This window comes from Motacilla alba, chromosome 25 (genome assembly GCF_015832195.1).
Source record: "Motacilla alba alba isolate MOTALB_02 chromosome 25, Motacilla_alba_V1.0_pri, whole genome shotgun sequence".
NCBI lineage: Eukaryota > Metazoa > Chordata > Aves > Passeriformes > Motacillidae > Motacilla > Motacilla alba.
Window position 1 is genome coordinate 2,010,367 of NC_052040.1, and position 23,873 is coordinate 2,034,239.

At 51.7% G+C, this 23,873-nt stretch overlaps 2 protein-coding genes across 10 annotated transcripts; one reads left to right on the plus strand and one right to left on the minus strand.

Annotated features, from left to right (window-relative positions):
* Positions 1-36: 36 nt before the first annotated feature.
* Positions 37-320, minus strand: CTXND2 (cortexin domain containing 2). Its single transcript, XM_038162185.1, has one exon. The coding sequence runs from the start codon at positions 208-210 to the stop codon at positions 37-39; it is 174 nt and encodes a 57-aa protein (XP_038018113.1). The 5' UTR covers positions 211-320.
* A 1,178-nt stretch (positions 321-1,498) lies between these two features.
* Positions 1,499-22,633, plus strand: ARNT (aryl hydrocarbon receptor nuclear translocator). Of its 9 annotated transcripts, none has more exons than XM_038162030.1 (23): positions 1,499-1,620; positions 7,065-7,176; positions 8,259-8,303; positions 9,083-9,127; positions 10,007-10,051; positions 12,187-12,400; positions 12,844-13,057; positions 13,141-13,206; positions 13,322-13,421; positions 13,752-13,817; positions 13,928-14,013; positions 14,407-14,483; positions 14,640-14,774; positions 15,213-15,287; positions 16,074-16,225; positions 17,090-17,200; positions 17,382-17,457; positions 17,894-18,017; positions 18,324-18,423; positions 19,299-19,452; positions 19,656-19,815; positions 20,273-20,427; positions 20,999-22,633. In XM_038162030.1, exons 1-23 carry the CDS (start codon positions 1,596-1,598, stop codon positions 21,086-21,088), a joined length of 2,427 nt encoding a protein of 808 aa, XP_038017958.1. In that variant the 5' UTR covers positions 1,499-1,595; the 3' UTR covers positions 21,089-22,633. The 9 variants fall into 9 exon arrangements, with proteins under 9 accessions (XP_038017958.1, XP_038017960.1, XP_038017959.1 ...); XM_038162032.1 differs by having other exon boundaries at positions 20,273-20,418; XM_038162031.1 differs by having other exon boundaries at positions 20,276-20,427.
* The last annotated feature ends 1,240 nt before the right edge of the window (positions 22,634-23,873 follow it).

The window sequence follows — 23,873 nt, forward strand, 5'->3', positions numbered from 1 at the left end:
CGTGCAGGTTTTGGGGGTCCCGGGGGGGTTTTGGGGTCAGTTGATGGGTTCCTCCTCCCAGGTGGAGGTGGGAATGGCGCTGTAGGGATCCACCACGAGCCGGGCGCAGCGCACGGTCATGGCGAGGAGGAAGAGCCCCAGCAGCACCACGAAGGCCGTGGCCACGGCTTTGTCCACGTCCATGGCGGGCAGCACCGTGGGGGTCTCCATGCAGAGACCCTCAGATGTCTCTGTCACAGCTCCAGGGACCCTCAGGTGTCTCTGTCACAGCTCCAGGGACCCTCAGGTGTCTCTTCCTTGGCTCCAGGGACCCTCAGGTGTCTCTTTCCCAGCTCCAGGGACCCTCAGGTGGCTGTCCCTTGGCTCCAGGGACCCTCAGGTGTCCCCTCCTGTCTCCAGGGATCCGCCAGCACGTTTCTCCCAGCACTCAACTCCCAGTGACACCCCTGAGGGGCCAGAACAGGGGTGGATTCATGGGGCTGAGGGGTCAAAAACACCCCAAAAAAGGGGGGAAATGTGGCCTTGAGTCCCCTGTGCTCCTTCCTTACCTCCCTGTGGCCGGCTCTGGGTCTCAGTCCCGGCCCTGCTGGCTCCAGGCCTTCATGAATTCTGCAGGAATGTGCTGGCATCACTTTTCAGACACAGCCCAGAGGATCAAATTGCCACCCCACACCCCCTTCTCCCATCAGGAGAAGGCTCTGGGTCCCTTCGCGGGTCTTCCTGGTGACTTGGGGGGCTTTGGGAAGCATTTAAGAGGATTTATCCCCAAAATCTAAAGGTCTTGCCTGTGAGAGGATTTCAAGGTAGCTTCTTGATTATATTGGAGTAGACTGGGAAAAACTCTAAGAAAATGCATTGAACTGAGCTGCCCATTTGGATTTTACAAGACAGCCTCATGAAAACCCCAGAACAGGCAAAATATGCCCAAAATCTCCTTCAAGTTTCTCTATTTTCCCCCTCTGAGAGAAAAATCAATTACTTTGGGAAGACAGTGAAACTTTGACACCCCAAGAGCTGGGCTGTAGGGGTGTTCCAGAGATTTTTCAGGGAATGATGAGGTGTGGGGTCCTGTTGGTGGCCCCAAACCCCAATTTGACCAAAAAAAACCCCGTTCCAATCCCAGTTCCCACCCAAATCACATGTCCAGTCTGGATCCTCATCTTCATTCCCTGGGGTTTAGAGCCCCAACCTCACCGCAGCCTCAACCCTAATCTTAGATTTAATTTTAATTTTAATTTTTATTTTCATTTTAATTTTAATCCCAATGGTTCGTGACGTCATCAACACCACATACTATAGCCACGCCCCATTTAAAGCCACGCCTCTTTCCCGTTGGGGGCGGGGCACTACCGCATTCGTCCCGCCTCCAGCCGTGCCCTCCGTTTGTCCCCGCCCCCAACCCTCCTCTGGACCAATAGCAGTGCTGCGTTTTCCCCTGTCCCTCCCCCCGCCCCCCGTTTGAACCAATAGAAGGCCGGCGTTGCTCTGGCCCCGCCCCCGCGCCGGCGGGGCTGTGGGGCCGGCGGAGGTTTTCCTGCGCCGCCATCTTGGATCGGCGGAGCGGAGCGAGGAGGGGGCGGCCCGGGACCCCCGCCATGGCCGCCACCGCCGCCAGCGCGGGTGAGCCGGGCTGCGGCGGCACAAACGCGCCTGGGGGAGCGCGCTGAGAGCCTCAGGGAGGATATGGGGGGGCTGAGGGGCAGCAGAGGGGGGCTCTCCGCGGTGTGAGGGAGGCCTGAGAGGACCCAAAGGCTCTAACGGGCCCTGCAAAGCTGAGGGCGACCCTCAGGGGCGGAGGTCGCCATGAGGGGCTCTGAGAGGGCCGGAGGGGCTGACAGGGGTGTGAGGAGCCCTGAAGGGGCTCTGCGGAGGGGGAAATGGCACAGTGGGATGAGGGCACTGTGGAGGAGGCAGGGCTGAGTTACCTGGATTTGGGGTTCTTGGGGCTGGGGGTCCCTGGAGGGGCTGACAGGGGCGTGAGGAGGCCCCTGAAGGGCTGAGGGGGAGGTGGCACAGTGGGATGGGGGTACCCTGGAGGTGGCAGGGCTGTGTTTCCTGGGTTTGGGGTGCTGGGGGTCCCTGGAGAGCCGGTGGAACTTGGGACCCTCGAGGTGGATGTGGGGTCCCTGCGCTGCGTTTCCATCATCGCTCCTTTGCGTTTGTTTCCCTTCTCGCCTTCTGCCCCTTTCTCAGCCGTGTTTCACTGAGCTTTCTCTAAACTCCCAGCACAAACTGCTGGCCCGGTGTGAAGGTTTTGTACGAATGTTTCTCGCAGCTCTGCGAAGGAGAGGAGGGGAGGGCCTGGAGCACAATGTTCCCTCAGCTTCGGTTCCTCAGGCTGCTCCCCAGAGCCCTCCACTCCCCGTGCACAGGAAGCTGGGAGCTGCTGATCCCTGATTGTTGCCAGAAAAATACCTGATTTTATCAATTTTCTGGCGAAACTGCTCTGAACTGAGCTTGTATCCACGTTAACCCAGCGTCTGCGAAGTCCTGATGGATTTCCAACGTGGTGGCTGAGATCAGAATCTGAGCTTGTTTGTGGTTTTTTGGTTTTTTTTTTAGTCTTAGCTTGTCCTTTGTGGCTCCTCTTGTGGCTTGAGACCCACTCAGGTTTATCCAGGACTGTTCAGTAACTCTGCTGGAGGATTTTGGGGTTTTATTTGAACGTTTCAGGAAGGTTTTGTGGCTTTTAAGTGTGGAAAAACACACTTGGGGCTCATCCAGCTTAGGAGGAAGGAAGACACTCGTGGGTATCCAAGCATTTGTGGAAGTGGAGCCTTCAGGCTGCTGTGGTTTTTTGCATAAAAAAAATCTTAAATTCTGAAAGAAAAGGGAAAGAATTTTCAACATCTGTGTTTAATATTTATAATCATGGGCAGAGTGACCAACTTTTACACAGAGGGAGGGGAATACACAAGCAGTAAACATGGAGATTAAATTCTGAAGAATTCTCACAAATAATGTGGGTCTTCTTTTCATTAAAGTGTTAAAAATCAGATTTCAGGGCTCCAGTGAATGCTGGATAATGCCCCAAAATACCCAGAATGTCTTCATTTCAGCCCCTTAGCAATGGGAGAAACATTCTTTTCTGAATTTCTATATTTCTTCTTGGAGAAAGTTCCCATGGGAATGAAAGTGCTGAGCTGGCATTGCATGGGGAAACTCAAGCTAAAAACCTCCTGCTTACTTCAAAAAAAATCAATTTAATGTACCCCAGGCACAAAAACTGAGACGTTTGGTAAATAAAAAACCATAAAAGCAGAAATATCAAAGCCTTTTAGCTGTGAGTGCAAAGGCAGGGTACTTTTAAGGCTGCTTTATCTGCTCCAGACATTTTGGGGCGCTCACAAATGGGTGAATTTCAAGCAAATCTTATGAGATTTGATGTCCAAACGTGAGCCTGGCGATTAACCCCCCGCTGAAGCTTCTGCAGCAAAAAAGCACCAGTTTTGTACAATGAAAATGCACAGAAAAGCTGCAGCAGCCCCTCTCGGAAATCCCAGCTGGGAACATTTGCAGTCATTCTCTTTTGGAGCCTTTTTTCCCTGTTGGGATGGCAGTGCTTGCAGCAGAGCCTTTCCCAGGAGGGCTGGGAGCCTGCAGCAGTGCTGGGGGTTGGGATTTACATTTGCTCTCTTCTGGCCTTAATTATTTCCAGCTCATGGTTTAGGGAAGCAGGGATTGGTTCTGGGGAGGGCTGGGACACAAACCCGGGCAGGATTTTGGAAACCCACCTGGGACTTGTTGGGGTTCCGGGGAGGGGAAACTCCTCCGTGTGCTCCAGGAGCTCACCTCAGGGTCGTGCCGCTCGTGTTTGGAGTGGGGAGAAGACAGAAACTGGGGAGGAATCTTCGTCTTCTGAAATCCCCCAGGGTGGAAAAGGCAGAGCTCTTCCCTTCTCGTTATTTGTGAGAATTCCTCAGGATTTATTCTCCTAATAATCTCCATCTTTACTGCTGGAGTGTTTCCCTCCCTCTGCTCCTGCAGAGCAGTGCCAGGTGCTGGTGCCCAGCCTCAGGGTCTGTCCTGGGCTTCCACCTGAGCCACGCGAGGGAAATGTTCCTCGTGGGATGCATGTCGAGCTCCTGGGAGATCTCAAAGGCCTGGAAAGCAATTCCTGTGTCTGTCCCCCTCATCCCAGCGTGGAGCTGGGCCCAGAGAACGGCTCAGTGTCACTTCCTTCCCCTGCCCAGAGCGGAAATTCCTTCCCCTCAGGAAAGGGATTCTCCCCTGTGCTCCAGAAACTTCATTTCTGCTCCCACCACGTTCAGATAGGGCTGGGGAAAAGGAGGAACCCTCCTGATTGTGCTTTATTCCCACATGAAACTTCATTTTGTTAAACAAAATCCTTGGATGTCACCCTGGGACTTCACAGCTGCGTCTGAGTGATCCCAAACCGAGCAGAAAGGAGACGGGGAAGGGTTTCCACCTCTGGATTTTTGTTCTCCAGATGTAGTTGGGAATTGCAGAGGATCCTGGTGTCCTGTGGCTGCTGCTGGATGGGCTGTGCTCACTCCTGCTGTTGCTTGGGATTGTTGTTTTTGGCTCCTTCAGCTGCCAAACCTCGAGCTGGATGCTTATTCCATACTGTAGTCACCCCTGGGAAATCCTATGGATCTGCAAGGAAAAAGCTTCCTCAGCAACACCAGCTGCTCGGAGGAGCACAAACCAGGCAGGCAGAGAGGCCGGGAATGTTTTTGGGGTAAAATAAGTTGAATTTTGGCAGAAATACCAGAAATTTGGCAGCGTGCTTGCTGCGAGGTGCAGGCACACCACGGAGGTGATTGTACAGCTCCACTTCCAGCTGTAAATAAACCAACCTGCAGCTCTGGGAGTGAAATGAAACTGTTGTTGGACTGAGATCTGGCTTGGGGCAGTGGAGAAGAACTTGGGAACCCCAGCTTAAAGCCCATTTTTCCCCTAATTCGTTAAACCTGACCTCAGTTCTTCACTCAGTGCCCCCCGTTGTGGCTGTTTGCTGCCCAAGCTGCTCTCAGTGCTGCTGAGGGTGGTTTGGGAAGCCCAGCACTGGGGTTTTTGGGGGTGTCTGGGTGGCTTTGGGGTCCCCGTGCTTTGATAAAGCAGAAGTGGTTTGGGAGCTGCATCAAGCTCAGTTTGCAAAGGTTGTGGGGGAGGTTTTTGGGCTGGAGCAGCTGTTTTGGGGCAGTTTCACAGCACATTCACAAACCCACAGCCGTTCAAATTAAAATTAAAACAAAAAAAAATTTGTTTTAAATTTAATGAGTCAGCACAGAGCTGACTTCTTTCAGCAAAACAGGAAAAAATGGTTTCTGAGGGATTTAAAAACTCAGTTTCTGATGTGGAACAGACTGAGTGTAGAGGAGCTTTGGTTGGGCTCTGGTGGTGGTGCTGGGATGGAGATTCAGCATGAGCCACACTGAGCAAGCTCTGAACAGCTGCGGACCGTGTTAGCCGTGCTCCTGAGCAACCAGCGTTGGGGAAAATGCAGGGAAAGACAGGAAAGACAGGGAAAGACAGGGAAAGACAGGAAATAGACAGGGAAAGACAGGAAATAGACAGGGAAATACAGGAAATAGACAGGAAATAGACAGGGAAATACAGGGAAAGACAGGGAAATACAGGAAATAGACAGGGAAATACAGGGAAATACAGGAAATAGACAGGGAAATACAGGGAAAGACAGGAAATAGACAGGGAAATACAGGGAAATACAGGAAATAGACAGGAAATAGACAGGGAAATACAGGAAATAGACAGGGAAATACAGGAAATAGACAGGGAAATACAGGAAATAGACAGGGAAATACAGGAAATAGACAGGGAAATACAGGAAATAGACAGGGAAATACAGGGAAATACAGGGAAAGACAGGAAATAGACAGGGAAATACAGGAAATAGACAGGGAAATACAGGGAAAGACAGGGAAATACAGGAAATAGACAGGGAAATACAGGAAATAGACAGGAAATAGACAGGGAAATACAGAAAATAGACAGGGAAATACAGAAAATAGACAGGAAATAGACAGGGAAATACAGGGAAAGACAGGAAATAGACAGGGAAATACAGGGAAATACAGGAAATAGACAGGGAAATACAGGAAATAGACAGGGAAAGACAGGGAAATACAGGAAATAGACAGAGAAATACAGGGAAATACAGGAAATAGACAGGGAAATACAGGAAATAGACAGGGAAATACAGGGAAATACAGGAAATAGACAGGGAAATACAGGAAATAGACAGGGAAATACAGGGAAAGACAGGAAATAGACAGGGAAATACAGGGAAATACAGGAAATAGACAGGGAAATACAGGGAAATACAGGAAATAGACAGGGAAATACAGGGAAATACAGGAAATAGACAGGGAAATAGACAGGGAAATACAGGGAAAGACAGGGAAAGACAGGAAATAGACAGGGAAATACAGGGAAATAGACAGGGAAATACAGGGAAAGACAGGAAATAGACAGGGAAATACAGGGAAAGACAGGAAATAGACAGGGAAATACAGGAAATAGACAGGAAATAGACAGGGAAATACAGGAAATAGACAGAGAAATACAGGAAATAGACAGGGAAATACAGGGAAATGGAAATACAGGGAATAGGAAAATGGAAATACAGGACATAGACAGGAAAATGGAAATACAGGAAATAGACAGGGAATCAATGTTCAGTGATCAACTGAACAGTGATGGGTTTGAAGTGTTTTACTCAGTACTGGTGGAGGACTGAAGTGATCAACTGAACAGTGATGGGTTTGAAGTGTCATCAGGGAAACTGGCAGCTCTGCTCCTCCTCCCTCCTTCCCGGTGCGGCCTCAGCCCCTTCCCTGCTCCCAGCAGGCTCCTCCTCTCTCCCAAAAAGCAGAGCACATCTCGGGGTTGGGCAGGCCGTGTGCTCCTGGCCGGGAGCGGCCCCTCGGTGCACTGATGAGAGGACACAAACACCCCAGATCCAGCCCCAGCAGATGCTGACACACGGCTGCTGCTCGCTGGGGAGTGTTCCACTGAACCAGAGGGGGCTTGCAAGTAAAACCGGTTGATTTCTCTGATTTTTTTCCACTCCTGTTTAGAGATGGCATCTGATGTTTCCTCGCTGGGCGCAGCCGTTGGCTCCGGGAACTCCGGCTCAGGAGCCCAGGCTGGAGGAGCTGCTGCTCAGAGACCCAGCAAGAGACGGCCTGGGTGAGTGAGGGATGAGCGGGGCTGTGCTCTGCAGGGAGGGCTGTGGGAAAAGGGCCTTTTTGAGGAAGTTTGGTTCTCCAGAAAGAGCTGCGGCTGCTTCTGAGAAGTTTCCCGCTTCTTTCAGGTGGGCTCTGTCCAGTCCTTTCCCTTTGTGGTTGTGACTTTGTGCCAGCTGCTCAAAGAGGGGGTTAAGTGACATTCAGAGGGGACTAAAAGCTTTGCACCTCACACACCAAGGATTGACAGCAAGACAGGAGGTGCTGCAAGACCCAGGGGAGCAGAGAATCTGGGTTTTGGGGCCTTACTCCAACCTTTGCAGCTGCGCTGTCCCTGGGAGGGGTAGGGGGGAAGCCACAATGTGCTTGTGGGAGGCTTTTTGTTTGCTAAATTGCAAATTCAAAGGGAGTTGAGTGCTTGTTCCCAGATTTCTGGCACGAGGAATTGCCTCGTAATTTTTGAGCAAACTGAAATCTGTCTCCATGCCCCTCCCAGTCACTCAAACTCCTTCCTCCAGCCCCCTTTGCTCCCACTCCCCCGCAGCTCCTCCCGTGCTGCCTGCTCTGCTGCATCCACAGTTCTCCATCCCAAAAGGAAGGGTGAAAACTCTTCTGTCCTTCCACATGAGCTGGTCAGAAGTGGGGTTTTGGCTCTGTGTGAGCAAACACTGCACAAACTGAACTTTAACTCTGGGAAGATTTTACCCTCCACTTTTTTTTTTTTTTTTTTTTTGTTTTAATTTTAAATGCACCCAATCCAGGCCTTTAAACTGGGAATGCTCCATCTGTAGGCTGTTGATGGTCCCTGATTCTCCTTGGAGATCCAGGCTGCTGGAACAGAAGGTTGGGATTCTGTGGATGCTCCAAGTGGGATTTCTTCCTTTGGAACTGTTTTTCCTTGCTCTGCTCCTGATGTACACCTAAAAGAGGCCCCTTTTTCAACTTTGCTTGTTTCACATTAGGATCACTAAATTGCATTGGGATTACTTAATTTTTCCTTTCAGGAATCATCCATGGAGACAGACAGAAAAGTAATTTAAAGGAGAAACCACTTGGTTAGCAGTTACCCTTTTTTCTGTTTTTCAGGCTCGATTTTGATGATGATGGAGAAGGGAACAGTAAATTCCTCAGGTGAGGGAGAACACGGCATCCAGAAGTTTCTGTCCTGTGGTCTAGCTGTGTCTGTGTTTTCTCTGGAGCAAGATCCTCTCTGCTTTTGTGGCTTTTCCTCTCTGGAAGCAGTGGGAATTGCTCCAGTTCCTCAAACTCTTCCTTTTCTCCCAGTCAGCACTATTCCTCCATCTCTGTGGCTTTTGTTACTGCCTCAGACATTAATTAATCCTCATCTGCTGTGAGGATGCTTCAGCTCCAGAGACATCCTTATTCCTGAGGAGTTGGCAAGGCTCTGAGGATCTCCTCGTGATCCATATGGAGCACAGAAGAGTTGGAATATCTTGTGTCATTTCTTTGTAGCCTCACTGTGTGGTTTAGGATTGAATAACTCCAGTGATACTGGAATTAACTCCAATAAAACCCCCAAATAATTCCAGTTCCGGTGATACTGGAATTCCCTGCATTCCTGTGCTTTAAGGATGTGCAATGGTTTCAGGATGATGAATGTAGGATTTACCAAGAGAAACCCTTGCATGGAGGTCCTGATTTGGGCTGCCTTTATCTCCCAAGCGCAGTTTAATCTATTTCTTGGTATGGGATCAAATGTGCCGTGGAAAACCCATGGGGGTGACACCAACAGTTCACCCGCAGTGTTTGGGGTGACAGTGGATTATCCTGCCCTGCCCACCCACAGCCAAGCTGGCCTTTTTAACCCCAAACATTTTTTGTGGGAGTATTAAACCCTGTTTTCTCGGTGTTTTAAGTGTAAACACTTTAACCTCTCCCCCTTCTCCTAGATGTGATGATGACCCGATGCCAAACGATAAAGAGAGATTCGCCAGGTAAGAATTGGATGATTTAAAAGCTTTTTTTTTGCCAAAAAACCTTAATATGAGAGGGATCCTGCAGCTCCCTTCTCACAATCATCTCTCTTGGAAGGGATCCACACATATTCCTTGATGTTTTTTGGACCAGTTCATTGAGTGTGACAGTGACATTCCTCTTTTTCACCATTCCTTTCAGCTCTGGCCTTGGACTCTCATTCTTTTCTCCTGCTCAAGAAACTTGCAGAGATTTCAAGTTTCCTGCTTAGTACAAGTTTTCCTTGCACAGGGTTTCCTGGCACACACTGGGATTTGTGTGTTTTGTAGGGAATTACACAGAAGCTCTACAAATTGGGGCTTTTCTGGAGATGGTAGGGAATGCTTTGTTCAGTTTTTGGTGTCTGACAGTATCTCTGAGTGTTGGGACTGAGCCCATGGTATTTTTACAGCTTTTTGAAGCTCCATTCCCTTCTCTGGACACGTTCCAGTCCCACTTCCCAGGAGGGGCCCAAAACTGCCCCTAGGATTTGGGGCAGTCCTGCTGTTACCTGCCGAAGGGCTACAGGGAATTCCAAGCTGGGATTCTCCAGCTTTTTGAGTCCTTCTGAAGTCAAGCAAATCCAAAATATGTCAGAAATATCAGAGTACTTCTAATATTAGAAATAAGCGAATCAGAACTAGGTCACAGCCTCAGAAAATGTTTTGAAACTCCAACACATCAGGCACCAATTAATGTGCAATGTTGCAAACTAATGGCTGTTTTATTTTATGGAATTGCTCTGCAAAACAGACCTGTCCCTAGGCTGGGTTTCCTAGTCCATCTTTCCATTTTTTTTTTTTTCCATTTCTTTCAACTTTTTTTCCATTCTTAGCTTAGCTGGCTGATTTTATTTTTAGGTCTGATGATGAGCAGAGTTCAGCGGATAAGGAGAGACTTGCCAGGTAGGAGAATGGAGATTTCAAGCATGGACAAGCAGAGTTTTTCCTTTCCTTAATGTTTCTCTAGGCATCCCTTCTCTTTCTTTTTTTTTTTTTCTTTTTTATTTTCCCCCTCCTTCCCTCATCTGCTGCAGAGGATTTAACAAACTCCTGGAAGTGGCTGTGGAATTGGGATTAGGAGGGGAAAGGCATTGAGGAAAGAATCCTTGGAAGAACCTTTTTAGGGAATACATGAAAGGATTTATTTATTTACCAAAGGCCACGGGGATGAGCTCCTGCTTTCACCTGTAGCTTTGCTAACCTGTGCTAAATACAGTTCCTCTTGTCCTGGGTCGAGGTGCCAAGGTGTCCATCTGGGAAGGTTTTGTGTCCTGGGAATGCTGCTGGACTCTCAGGACAGGCAGGGAAAGGCGTGTTAGCTCAGGTGTTTTCCTTCCAGGAAAGGCGGTGTCCCTGGAAACAGGATTTAATTTTTCCCTGAGTTTCTGTTAGTAATTAATGAGAAACTGTGCCTGAAACCACCAGAACAGTCACCGGGAATCCAGGAGTGGGCCCTGAGGACACCTGTCCCCATGTGCAGGTGACTTGTCACCTGTGCACACCTGCAGCAGCCTTAACACCTGTGCCTTCATTTTCCACCTTGCAGACTTGAGCCAGTTTTGGGCTTGCCTTTAAACCAAAACCTGACCCCAGAGTGCCTCTGCTGACTACAAAAATGAAATGTTTGAGGAGATCAGGAAGGCGCTGAGGGGCCCCCCAGGATGGACAATCCCAGTTCTGGGACTGAAGTGTTTGAGGAGATCAGGCAGGCGCTGAGGTGTCCCCCAGGATGGACAATCCCAGTTCTGGGACTGAAGTGTTTGAGGAGATCAGGAAGGCGCTGAGGTGTCCCTCAGGATGGACAATCCCAGTTCTGGGAGTGAAATGTTTGAGGAGATCAGGAAGGCGCTGAGGTGTCCCTCAGGATGGACAATCCCAGTTCTCCCATCCTTCCCTCGTGGCAGAGTGACAGTGGGCGAGTGGAATGTAAATGTCTGGTGGTTCCCCAGTAGCTTCTGTAGTTGAAGGATCTTTGTTTTTCACATCTGAGCTTGTGAGTTTAGAGGAGCTGCCTGACTCCAAGGTGAGGTCACTGAATGTCTGCACACACCTCGAGTGATAAGTGCTCCATTTTTGTATTTATCCTGTTTATTCACCTGCCTATCCTTGCTCCTTCCAACACTTCCATCTCATTTCACTTCCCACCATGTGCTTCCTTGCACATGATCCATCCTTCTGAACAGGAAACCTGGCTTTTAAGCTCTGTTTTGGAAAACCCACCTTAGGATCCCAGTTAAATGATGTATCCTGGATAAAAGAACCCACTTCTGGTCTGTGGGACTGATGGCAACTGTGCCCTGTGAGCCAAAGGGGTGCCAAGAGCCTCTTCAGGTGGCAGCAGTGGGGTCAGGGCCACCACCCAGGCGTTGCCTGGTCCTGGTCTGCCCAGGTTGGTTGGCCTTGGTGATCTGTGCAGCAGTGAGATGTAACCTGCTTGGAAGCTTTCCCTGCTGTGATGGTGACAGGGCTCTTGGTGTCACTGAGAAATGGCTTCCCAAAGCACTGCGAGGTGAGACCCAGCTGATTCAGGTCCCTCGGAATGCTGGGGTGGCTGGGGCTGGAAGGAGCCTTGCAGCTCATCCAGCTGCACACCTCCCACTAGCCCAGGCTGCCCAGAAGAGCAAGTGCCCAAGTTTTAGCTGCAGACCTGGTGGGTCTGATGGTGCAGGTGGTCTCATCCACCCTCAGATGGACAGCGTTGAGGTCACCTGCAGCGAGGTGACCCCGCTTTGGGAGCAACTCCTTTGGCTTCCTGCAGCCTTGTGTGGTGGAAGGGGAAGGTCAGCCCAGGTCCTCGCTGTGCCCAGGTTCCAGGGAGCTGCTGTGACTTCAGGAAGGTCCAGGTGTAGCCTCTCCTCCTCGCCCCTGTCTCCACATTCCCTGTGCACGCCCAGCATGCGAGGCTTGACTCCTAATCCTGATGGCCCCGATGCATCTCTGTGTGTCACACCCGTGCGAGCGCTGACGTGGGGACGCAGCTGAGCCTCCCACCCCGGCAGCCTCACCTTCCTCCTTCTCTCCTCCTCGACCTCTGGCAGGGAGAACCACAGCGAGATCGAGCGCAGGAGGAGGAACAAGATGACAGCCTACATCACGGAGCTGTCGGACATGGTGCCCACGTGCAGTGCCCTGGCCCGCAAGCCCGACAAGCTGACCATCCTGCGCATGGCCGTGTCCCACATGAAGTCCCTGCGTGGTACTGGCAACACCTCCACAGATGGCACCTACAAACCCTCCTTTCTCACCGACCAGGTCTCTGCCCATATAAAAGTGCCTCTTCTTCTTTTTATTAAACCTTCTTAAGATCCTGGAAGGTCACAGTGAGGTGTCCCTGAAGCCTTCTGATCTTGGCTTCTGATGCTGCTTTGTGGGAATTGCAGCAATCAGAGGGGAAAATTAAACAGTGGATGGGGGAAAAGTCCAAACATGGGTTGTGTTTTGGCTGTGGAGTTGAGAGGTGTCAACCTCTCCTTTCTCACCAGCCAGGTCTCTGCCCATATGAAAACTCCCTCTTTTTATTAGCCCCTTTAAGATCCTGGAAGGTCACAGCGAGGTGTCCCTGAAGCCTTCTGATCTTGGCCTGAGGCTGCTTTGCAGCAATCAGAGGGGAAATTTAAACGATGGCTGGGGGGAAAAAGCCCAAACCCAGGGCTGTGTTTTGGCCGTGGAGTTGAGAGGTGTCTGTGTGCCTGCAGGAACTCAAACACCTGATCCTGGAGGCAGCTGATGGCTTCCTGTTCATCGTGTCCTGCGAGACGGGGCGCGTGGTCTACGTGTCGGACTCGGTGACGCCGGTGCTCAACCAGCCGCAGTCCGAGTGGTTCGGCAGCACCTTGTACGAGCAGGTGCACCCCGACGACGTGGGCAAGCTGAGGGAGCAGCTCTCCACGTCTGAGAACGCCCTCACAGGTACAGCAACCGGGGCTGGCACGTGAGGGGCTGGCAGGTGGGACAGCCTGCAAAGGACTTGGATTAAACCCTTCCCTTTGTAGAGGGAACCAAGCCCTGGTGCCTTTCTACCAAGGATGCTGCAGCCCCCCCCGAGAATGCATCTAAAGGTACCACCAGTGACACTCGTGTCCTGCCAGTTCCCAGTTCGTTACCTGGTGCCACACCTGGCTTGGTGGAAGGACTCCCAGCGCAGCAGCATCTCCTTTTTCTTTCCTTTTTTAGGTCGTATCCTCGATTTGAAGACGGGGACCGTGAAGAAGGAAGGGCAGCAGTCCATGAGGATGTGCATGGGCTCCCGGAGATCTTTCATCTGCCGGATGAGGTAGGAAGGAGTTCCTGGGAGAATCTCTGAGCCTAAAGCCAAACTTGCTCCCTGAACCTGGCCCTTCCATGCTTTTATTTCAGCTTTTTGGGGGCTCTTTTTGATGTAGACATGCCAGAACATGGCTGTGCTTCCCCTGCAGTCCAGTTCTTGAGGTGTTTGTTGTAGAAGATCCAGTTTAAAGTAACAATTTGTTTCAGCCCCAAGTGTCACCTCCCTTGAGTTCTGCAGAATGAGGGGTTTGTGTGATGGAAATTCTTCTTATTCAAGATGTCCAGATTATTTCCATGTCGATCAAGAAAGATCAAATCCTTTCTAACCCTGGTGCAGGTGTGGCAACAGCTCTGTGGATCCAGTGGCTGTCAATCGTCTCAGCTTCATGAGGAATCGCTGCAGGTAAACGATGCATAAATATATATATATACACATACAGCACATAAATAACACAGCTAAACACCTTGCCTCACCTTCCCCCACTGCAGCACAACCTCTTTCTCTCTCCCAAGGAATGGTTTAGGTGCAGCCAAGGATGGAGAACCTCACTACGTCGTGGTGCACTGCACAGGCTACATCAAAGCCTGGCCCCCAGCAGGTAGCGATGCACCTTGTGTTCAGGTGGGCTGGGTTTAGGAGCACATGGTCTAACGTGGCCATTCCAGGAGCTGAATGTGCCAGGAAGTGCTTTGCAGACATATCTATGACTTTCATTTTAAGATTGACTTAATTTTCGCAGGTGAAGCAGCAGAGATCTCTGTCTGTAGGGGATGAAAATAACATTGAACTGTCTGATGTGCAGCTTTTGCTGAAATTCAGAGATTTTCATTCCTTCTGGTGAAAAAAGGGAGGGGAGGACACCTTAATTTACAAAATCCCTTCATGGGGAAGAGTATTGAGTTACAGACCAGGGCAGAGAGATGTCTTGAAGTCCATTCCTGAATTTTTTCCTGTACTAACCTTGCTGGAATTGTTGGCCCTCCCCTCCCAGGTGTTTCCCTGCCTGACGATGACCCCGACGCTGGCCAGGGCAGCAAGTTCTGCCTGGTGGCCATTGGCAGGCTGCAGGTGAGCGCCCTGTTCCCCTTTTCCAGCCCTGCCTTGTCCTGGCAGCCCCCAGATTTAAACTGTCTGAAAACATCCCCTGATGGCCACAAATCCCAGTGCAGGGCTGGCAGCTCAGGGCCGGCGAGGGTTGGTGACTGTCCCCTGTGTTCCTGACAGGTGACCAGCTCCCCCAACTGCACAGACATGAACAATGTCTGCCAGCCCACGGAGTTCATCTCCCGACACAACACCGAAGGGATTTTCACCTTCATCGACCACCGCTGCGTGGCCACCGTGGGTTACCAGCCCCAGGTGAGCACCTTTAGGAGCTTTTGAAGAAAAAAGTGCTCTTCAAATTTACTCTTCCTTCTGCATCCTGGCTCTGCTCGTCCAACAGAGCTGATAAACCAGGGCTTAACCCAGGCATGTGGTTTTTCTCCACTGGTTGCTTTTCCATGTGTTTTTCCGTGTCCTTTGATCATGGGAAGGCTGGGTGTCTCTGGATTATGTCAAATGTCAATTGAAACCCTTTTTGCCTCAAATTGAATCAAAGATCAAACATTAATCAACAGCTGTTGTGCTTTTCTTTTAAAAAACAGCACACCAGCTCTTGTGCTTGGGTTGTGTAACAGGGATTTGGGGGGAAGGAGCAGGAACTACCTGTCCAAAGATGGATTAATTATGGAATTAATTAATTCATCTGCCTGCCAGATGAACTGACTCAATCTCTCACAATTCCTTGCAAAATAGGAACTTTTGGGGAAAGACATTGTGGATTTCTGCCATCCAGAAGACCAGCAGCTTTTACGGGACAGTTTTCAACAGGTAAAAGCATCCCAGCTGCCCTTTGCATGCAGGGTGGAATTCAGATTGGAGCTCATTCCAAGATTGGAATGTCTTGATGCTTGCAAGGCAACAAAATTGACTGGAAAACCAAGAAGAAAAACAAAGCTCAGATAATTCTCCTGTGCAAACAGTTGCAGATTTAGTCATATCATTAAATGCAAAATGAAACAGAAGCATCTGATGTCTTAACTCCTGAATCCAGTCTTAACTCCAGCTCTGGCTGCTGGTCCAGTTGGCTTTTAGGGCCAGGGATGTGGCTCCCAAGTGCCTGCTTGACTTGGCTGAAACCCTGGTTCATCTCTAGGGCCCAGCCCAGTGCTGCAGAACCTGCAGAGGAGGTGGTTTTCTTGCCCTGTTGTCGTTACTGTTATTTCTGAGGGCCTTGGACTGGTGGCAGGGCAGGTAAGGCTGCCCCTGTGGTTTCATGACTCCAAAAACCAGCTGCTCATATCCATTGCTCCAAACCGTTGGAATGGGAAGCGACAGCATGTGTTTCATTTCTTGGAGGCTTTTCCATACATCTCACCGGTGCAAAGAGATAAGAGAAGTGAAGCCAAAAAAGAGCATTTTAGATTCCCCTCCTGGATCCTTTAGGAATCAAGCTGTCCCAAGGGAATAGTGCCATTTAGTTTGGGAAGACTGAGATGTGGTGCTCCAGGTTTGAGGCAAAGGGCCATCACAGGGGTCTGGGGGGGGAGCTCGTGCTCAGGTTGCTCTTCCTCACCTTTGATCAGGTGCTACTGATGTGATTCCATTTTTTTATAGGTGGTGAAGTTAAAAGGCCAGGTCCTGTCAGTCATGTTCCGCTTCCGATCCAAGAACCGGGAATGGCTGTGGATGAGAACCAGCTCGTTCACCTTCCAGAACCCCTACTCAGATGAGATCGAGTACATCATCTGCACCAACACCAACGTCAAGTGAGTGCCTGCAGGAGCTCTCTCAGTCCACAATAACCCAGAGCTGGGCAGCCTCAGCCTCTCCCCAGCTTCCCATCAATTTCCACAACCCTGGAGAAGTTCCTAAATCCCTCCAGCTCTCATTCTCTGCTGGGCTGTGCCAGGCACTGGAGGACTACAAAGTGCAGGAATTGTCTTGTGTGGCTTAGCAAGCTGCCAAAATTCAGCTCCAGCAATGCCTGAAGTCAGTGAAATCTGCTTTAGAATGCTCTGGGATTCCTGCCACAGCCCAGGGGGTCCCATCTTTGGGAATGGTCAGAGCTGCTCTCTCTTTCCATGAGGGAGCTCCACACCCCTTGCAAGGACCAAGAAGTTGTGCCTGTGTGTGATCTAGAGCTGCAGGCTTGGCAGGGGCAGCTCCAGCAGACAAACAGAAGGCTGGATGGCCTGGGAAAGGGAAATCCGGGATTTTTTTTTTGCCATGAGGCAAAGCAGCTTCCCTGCAGAGCTGAAATCTGCTGCAAGCCTGATTTCCTGCCCCGTGTCGGAGCTCTCTCTTTGAACTTCTTCGTTCCACACACAGCCATTGCCACATCCAGAACCCAAAAATCCCTGTGGAAGTTCAGAGCAGAGCAGCAGTGGCTGTGTGCTTGTGTTTGAGGTGTGCAGGGTCTGAGTATGGAGGAGGGAGGCACAACCCCCACGCCTGGAGCATCCTATTCCATGACCCCACCTTTCAAGGAAACCAGATGGAAACTCACTCAAAAACCCCTTCACTCAAATGGGGTTTTGCATCTTGTCCCACAGCACACCCTGCTACGTACAGGACCCGGTTTTGCTACCATTTGGGACTTTTTAAATCTCTTTTTTCTGTTTGCTTCAAAGGAACTCGAGCCAGGAGTCTCGACCTGCCCTGGCAAACTCCATGCCAAGGCCTCAGCTGGGCCAGAGCGTCAGCCTTCCCCTGGACATGGGCACAGCCCCACTGCCCTCAAGGTCAGGAGGAGCTCAGCTCCTTTTCCCATTTCCTCCTTCCCCTCACACACCCTTCATTCCCAAATTCCCCTCTCTGCAGCCGGGAACTCCAGGCTGACCAGTCCCTGGTGTAACCACCCAAAGCTGTTCCCTTGGGAATTATCTTGAGCTGCCTGTGTTCCCCTGACACTTTCTATTTTAGGCAGCAGCAGCCACCCCAGGCAGAGCTGGAAGTGGGCCCAGGAAGGGAGAGCTTGGCCGGGTATGAGCACTCACAGGTGAGCCCAGAGGGGTTTGGGCACTGGTTCATTGTCCTGCACTGTTTAAGTCACCCTTTTGCTGGGGGTTTAAAGGTGGTGGCACCAGGTTGAGGTGAGGTTTGAGGGGAAGGTGTTTCTGCCTTGGGTGGTGCTCAATTCCAGTATTTATCATGTGGAATCATAAAAACATGGAATAATTTAGGTTGGAAAGAACCTTAAAGCCCATCCACTTCCAACCTCCTGCCACGGGCAGGGACACCTTCCACCAGAGCACTTTGCTCCAAGCCCTGTCCAGCCTGGCCTTGGACCCTTCCAGGGATGTGACAGTGCATCCTGAATGGCCCTGCTATCCCAAAAAGGCACCTCAGAATCCCTGGAGTGGCCGGGCCCTCAGCTGCTCCCTGTGCTCTTCTCCTCTGTGCCGAGGTGTGAGCAGCTCCGTGTCCCTCCCCAGGTGCCCGTCCAGCCCGTGAGTGCTGCTGGCCCCGAGCACAGCAAGCCCCTGGAGAAGGCTGAGGGCCTGTTCAGCCAGGAGCGGGACCCACGCTTCGGGGAGATCTTCCCTGGCATCAGCACAGGTGGGTCAGCAGCACAGCTCAGCTCCTCCTGCTTGCCCTGGTCGGATTTTTCCTTCTTGTCCCTGTGGAGCAGTTCTCCCTGCTCTCAGTCTGCAGTGGATGCTCTGAGCCCAGAGAACCTCCACGTGAGTTCAGTAGAAAATGGAAAAGAAATCAGATTAAACAGGATTTAACAAACTCATCTAGAGTCTGTGTCTGGAGAAGGAACAGAGGAGTCTTCCTCCACACAGACACATCTCTTCCAGCTGCTTCTGTCCCTGTTCCTGAGATGTCCCAGCCCAAAAATGACTCGTGCTCTCTCCACAGATGAGAGCAAAGCCATCCCTGCCAGCACCATGCCAGCCAACCCGCCCCTCTTCGCCCAGGGAAACACCTTCACTGCTGCACGGCCCGCTGAGAACTTCAGGTGAGGCTCCACCTGCCCAGCTCCACCTGCCCAGCTCCACCTGCCCAGCTTCACCTGCCCAGCTCCACCTGCCCAGCTCCACCTGCCCAGCTCCACCTGCCCAGCTTCTCCTGCCCAGCTCCACCTGCCCAGCTTCACCTGCCCAGCTTCTCCTGCCCAGCTCCACCTGCCCAGCTCCACCTGCCCAGCTCCACCTGCCCAGCTCCACCTGCCCAGCTTCACCTGCCCAGCTCCACCTGCCCAGCTCCACCTGCCCAGCTCCACCTGCCCAGCTTCTCCTGCCCAGCTCCACCTGCCCAGCTCCACCTGCCCAGCTTCACCTGCCCAGCTTCACCTGCCCAGCTCCACCTGCCCAGCTCCACCTGCCCAGCTCCACCTGCCCAGCTTCACCTGCCCAGCTCCACCTGCCCAGCTCCACCTGCCCAGCTCCACCTGCCCAGCTCCTGCCCAGCTCCACCTGCCCAGCTCCACCTGCCCAGCTCCACCTGCCCAGCTCCTGCCCAGCTCCACCTGCCCAGCTCCTGCCCGTTCCCTCTGCTCCCTCTGCTGTGCCAGGATCTGGGTGCCCACAGCCCCTGCAGCTCCTCTCAGTTGTTTCCCAGTATAGAACCATGGAATCATTTAGGTTGGCAAGGCCCTCTAGGATCAAGTCGGGCTGTTAACCCCTTGTTTACCACTAACCCCCTGTCCCCAGGTGCCACATCCACACATTCTTGGGGCACTCCAGGGATGACCACTCCACCCTTCCCAGCTGGGCACTTACCCTTCAATTGTTGGGCTCGTTTCCCTCCACCAATGACTTGAGCAGAAGGGTTTGGTGCCTCTTCCTCCTGGAAGTGCTGTCCATGGCCTCAGACACCTCTGTTGTGTTCCAGGAGCAGCAGCATGGTTCCTCCAGTGAACATCATCCAGCAGCAGCAGCCCTCGCCCTCCGGCCGGATCTTATCCCAGATTTCCCGGCACTCCAGCCCAGCTCAGGTCAGCGGGACCACCTGGGCTCCAGGGACACGGCCGGTGTTCACACCCCAGGTAGCACAGCCCAAAAACCCTCAGGTGCAGGCTCCAGGTCCCCACTGCTTCCAGCCCCTGCTCTCCGTGGGGAGCCATCCTGCTTCCACTCTCTGGCGCTGCGTGTCCGTCTGCTTCCTCCTTCGGGGCAACTCCTCGCTGAGCTGAGGGTCGGGGTGGAGCCATGCCTCCTCTTCCTCTCCCGTGTTTTTCCTCTCTTACAGCAAGTGGCATCCCAGACAGTGAAGACCCGACCTCCTTCCTTCGGCATGGGGACATTCCAGGGCACGCCGTCCTCCTTCAGCTCCATGACAGCGCCGGGATCGACGGCTTCTCCCACCACGGCGCCGTACCCTGCCCTGGCCAGCCGTGGCACAGGCTTCAGTGAGTGGCAGAACACCCCTGGGAGGAAAGCTGGCAGCATCCAGCTGTGGTGGGATGTGCTCTCCATGGTTGGTTGGTGGATTTTGGGAGTGCCTAAATGTGGGGAGCAGAGTTGGAGCTGTGCTTCGGCTGACGCTGATCACCTTCAGTTATCCTCCAACCAAAGAGCTGGACTCGGTGGTCCATGTGAATCCCTTCCAGCTTGGGATAATTTGGGTCATCCCAGCAGATTAGTTTTGAACCATTTTAAGGCTGTCTGGGAGGAAACAAACCCCTCTGGGAGTCTGTTCTATCCCGTGGTGATCACCTGAATTCCTGTGGCAGGAATTCCTGGAGGGCCACCCTGCCCTGTCACCAGCAGCACCACACAGAGCACTGCCCTTCCCAGTCCCATCAGAGCACTGGAGGAGCCCCATTCCCCAAGGAGGGATGATTCACTGCCTGTGTTTCTGTCCAGCAGCCACAGAGGCGGCGCAGACCCCGGCCCCGTTCCAGCCCCGCGCCGCCGACGCCGTGGGAATGTGGCCACAGTGGCAAGGACAGCACCACGGCCCAGGATCTGGGGAGCAGCACGTGCAGCAGCCCCAGCCCAGCCAGCCTGAGGTCTTCCCAGTAAGATGGGGCTTTTTAACCTCCCAATCCGGTGGGATCCACTGGTCTTGAAGCACCCAGAGCTTGTCCCTCTGGTTTAAATCAGCTGGGGAGGTCCCAAACTCCTGGATAACCTGATGGAGCTGGAAGTGGACAGGGCAGGACTGGCTTTGTGTCTTGGTCTGTTGCAGGATCAGTGTGAAATTCCAGTTAAATTAACCCTTCTAATTCTAATTAATTTTTTAGAAGAGCTGCAGTCCAATGAAATTAAAATAATTCCTGAGCATTCATAATCATCTCATCCCAGCTTTCCCAGCAGCTGGTGATTATAGCTTAAATTTGCTGCTCTCCTTAAATTTCCCTTGGACACAAACCCTGTGTTCCTTTGCAAAGGGACCAGTTTGGTCCACAGTACCCATTCCAGCAAACCCATGATTGAATTGCCCACGTGGTCAGGGAACCATGGAATTGTTGAGGTTGGAGAAGCCTCTGAGGTGGAGTCCAGCTGTTCCCCCTAATTTCCAATCTGGACCTCCCTGGCACACCTTGGTACTCCAGTCTGGATCCTAACCCTCTCCTTGTATCCCCACAGGACATGCTGACCATGTTGGGGGAGCAAGGGCCCAACTACAACAACGAAGAATTCCCAGAGTTGAACATATTCCCTTCTTTTTCTGAATAAAACAAGCCTTAGGAGGAAACAACATAAAGCTCTCTCCAATATCCACACGTCAAGGAAAACAGCCGAGTCTTTTTCTCAAGGAACTGTCTCAACACTTCCCACCTTCTGGAAGCTGAGCTCCGAGGAGGGATGGCCGTGGAGGACGAGGTGGTTTGGACACCTCCTCCACGTGGGATTGTTCTGGAAGCTTCAGGACTTGAGTGCCACGAGGCCAAAGGCCCCAGAGCTGCTCCCAAGTGGATTTCTTTGGGAGGGATTCCTGTCTGGATCACAGACGGCCCTTCCAAACTTTTAAGGTGGCTTTTGACTGTTTTTATTTCATTCTCTGCCGTGACTTTTTCTATAAACCACAAACTATGGTAATTTTTAAATACTGGAAGGAACTCTTCCAAGTGTTATCCCTGTCAACACAATCCTGGAGGATGCTTGAGTAAGAATCCGTGTCCCAAGCCAGTTTTTTCCTCCTTTTTGGAGGAATTCTGGCTGGTTTTGGAGGGTTGTTACAGCGTCTCCAGTCCAGGGTGCTCCACGTGGAGATTCCTGCGTTTGTCTGGAATCTTCTCTCTCCTGTGAACTGTGCAATGAAATCAGTGTGACCCACGACCCCCTCGTTACCCTGGGATAATTAACAAGCCATAAAAATATTACCCCATGTAGCTTTCTTCTGAATGAATCCATTTTCCAGCTGATGGTTTCTGTGCTGCCACAAATCGATGTTTCAACAGGTTTTTTTTTGGGATAAAACCTGCTCCATGCTGTCCATGGAATTTTATCACATGCAGGTGAGTTCCTTGTCCTCGTTTTGGAGCTGGATGTAGGAGAATCCCTGGATTTCATCAGGGAATTGCTGAGGAACTGGGTGTTGTCACTACATTTGCTCACTCACCATCTCCTTAAAGAAGAATTCCTGCCATGGGATGATCCTGTTGCCAAATGACAAAGAGTAAGAGGAGAGCTGGAAAAGTAGGGAACAGAATGAAATTTTTTATATATATATATATATCTATATATATAAATTTTTAATTTTTAAACATTGACTTGGACTCTTCTGGCTTTTTCCATGGAAAAAAAAAAAAAAAAAAAAACAACTTATGGCCAACCCTGCTCTCCTCAGGGGCTGGAAGAACCATTTGATTCCCTCTTGCTTCAATTCCAACAGGAAAATGAATTGCAGAGTTGGACTTGGAAGGAAATTTGGCACAACAGCAGCTGGGGAAGAATCCCAGGAGTTCCTGGAAGCCTGGTTTTGTTTTGAATGGAATCTGGGTGTTCCCCCCTTTTCCCTGCATGTTCCGGGGGGCTCTGGGACCCCCGGGCTGGTTGTGAGTGTTCTCTCTGCTGGTTGAGGGCAAGAATGGGGAGACCCCCCCTCACTTTTCCAAGAGCTGATTCCAGAGCTGTCATTCCTGACTAAAATCCACGTAGGAAGCTTTGAAACCTTTGTGTCACCAACCCAGAGAGATTCCTCTTGTGAGTGGAGCAGGAAGCTTTCTTTTTCCCTCTCCTTTTCCCTCTGGAAAATTAAGACTTGAAGGTTTTGTTTTAGTTGTTTGGTTTTTTTTTTTTTGTTTTTTTTTTTTTTAATTTTATTCCAAATTTCTCTATGGATAAGTGGGAACATGCCATTTGAAGACATCCTGTGATCCACCCTGTCCCATTATCCAGGGACTCTGTTCCCAGCATCCCATCACATCCTGGAACCCTTCAGTTCTTCAGGGAGGAGGAAAATTCCCATTTCCCTGAGCCCTTGGCTGTATCCCCCCCCTCAAATTTTCCAGATGCTGGGAGAAGGAATCCAGCTGGAGCAGCCAGATCTGTGGGGAAGGAGGATGAGGAGTGGCTGACAGAGTTCCGTGGGGCAGGGGGGACAAGGACAGGGGACAGGCTGGGCCCTTTCCCCCCTCTTTGGGAACTCCACTGTTTGTCCTGGGGGGGAATGTTATCCTGAATTCCCTGGGGGGGCGGGAGCTGAACCCCCTTTGGGTGTGTCCAGCCCCAGGTGCCTCAGCCCAGCGGATTCTGGGCAGCAGAAATTTTCCAATGAGAGATTTTCCCTTTTCCCAACCTTCGTCTCATCTCTGCCTCTTTCTGTCCCCATCCTTCTGTCTTGGAGGAATGTCCCTAAATCCCCATCACCCCCCAAACTCCCATCCCCTCCCTGCTTTGTCCCCCAGTTTGTGCCCCCATTTTCCCCCCTTAGGCTTCCTCCTCCCATTTTGCCCCCCAAACCCCTCGTCCTCCCCTGTTTGTCCCCATTTGTCCCCGTTTGTCCCCTCGGGTTCTGGTCACTCGCTGTCCCCGTTTGTCCCCTCGGGTTCTGGTCACTCGCTGCCACGTCAGGGCCTCGTGCTCCAGAGGATGACTCTGCCCCGGAGCCCCGGGGTGACTCAGCCCCTTCTGTCCCCACAGAGGTCACTTGGGGGTGGCCCCTCTCTTGGGGACCCCCGTCGGGAAGGGGTGACAAGGGCGCACCCCCACCTCGGTGCTGCTCCATCGCCCCCTCTCCCCTCCTGCTCCCTGGGATGGTCTGTCCTTGTTCCCGTGGCTGGAGGGTGACGGTGACAGTGATGATGATGGCGATGTCCCCAGTGTGACATGTCTGGGATGGCTCTGGTGCCACCGGGACATTCCGGAGCCACGTGACAAGGTGACAGTCACTGCAGAAAGCACCGCCCGGGCCCACCTCCCCCAGCCAGGACCCCCAAACTGGGCACGTGGAGGCAGCCCCGGGTTGGGGACACTGGGGACAGAGGTGAGGCGTCCCGTCCTCCGTTCCTGCTGTCAC

What these genes read in the sequence shown, in the direction of transcription:
- CTXND2 (XM_038162185.1), bottom strand. Translation starts at nt 210, where the DNA reads ATGGAGACCCCCACGGTGCTGCCCGCCATGGACGTGGACAAAGCCGTG.
- ARNT (XM_038162030.1), top strand. Translation starts at nt 1,596, where the DNA reads ATGGCCGCCACCGCCGCCAGCGCGG. An exon ending in TTCATGAGGAATCGCTGCAG is followed by an intron (nt 13,818 to 13,927) that starts GTAAACGATGCA and finishes CTCTCTCCCAAG; the next exon opens with GAATGGTTTAGGTGCAGCCA. An exon ending in CCGTGGGTTACCAGCCCCAG is followed by an intron (nt 14,775 to 15,212) that starts GTGAGCACCTTT and finishes CTTGCAAAATAG; the next exon opens with GAACTTTTGGGGAAAGACAT.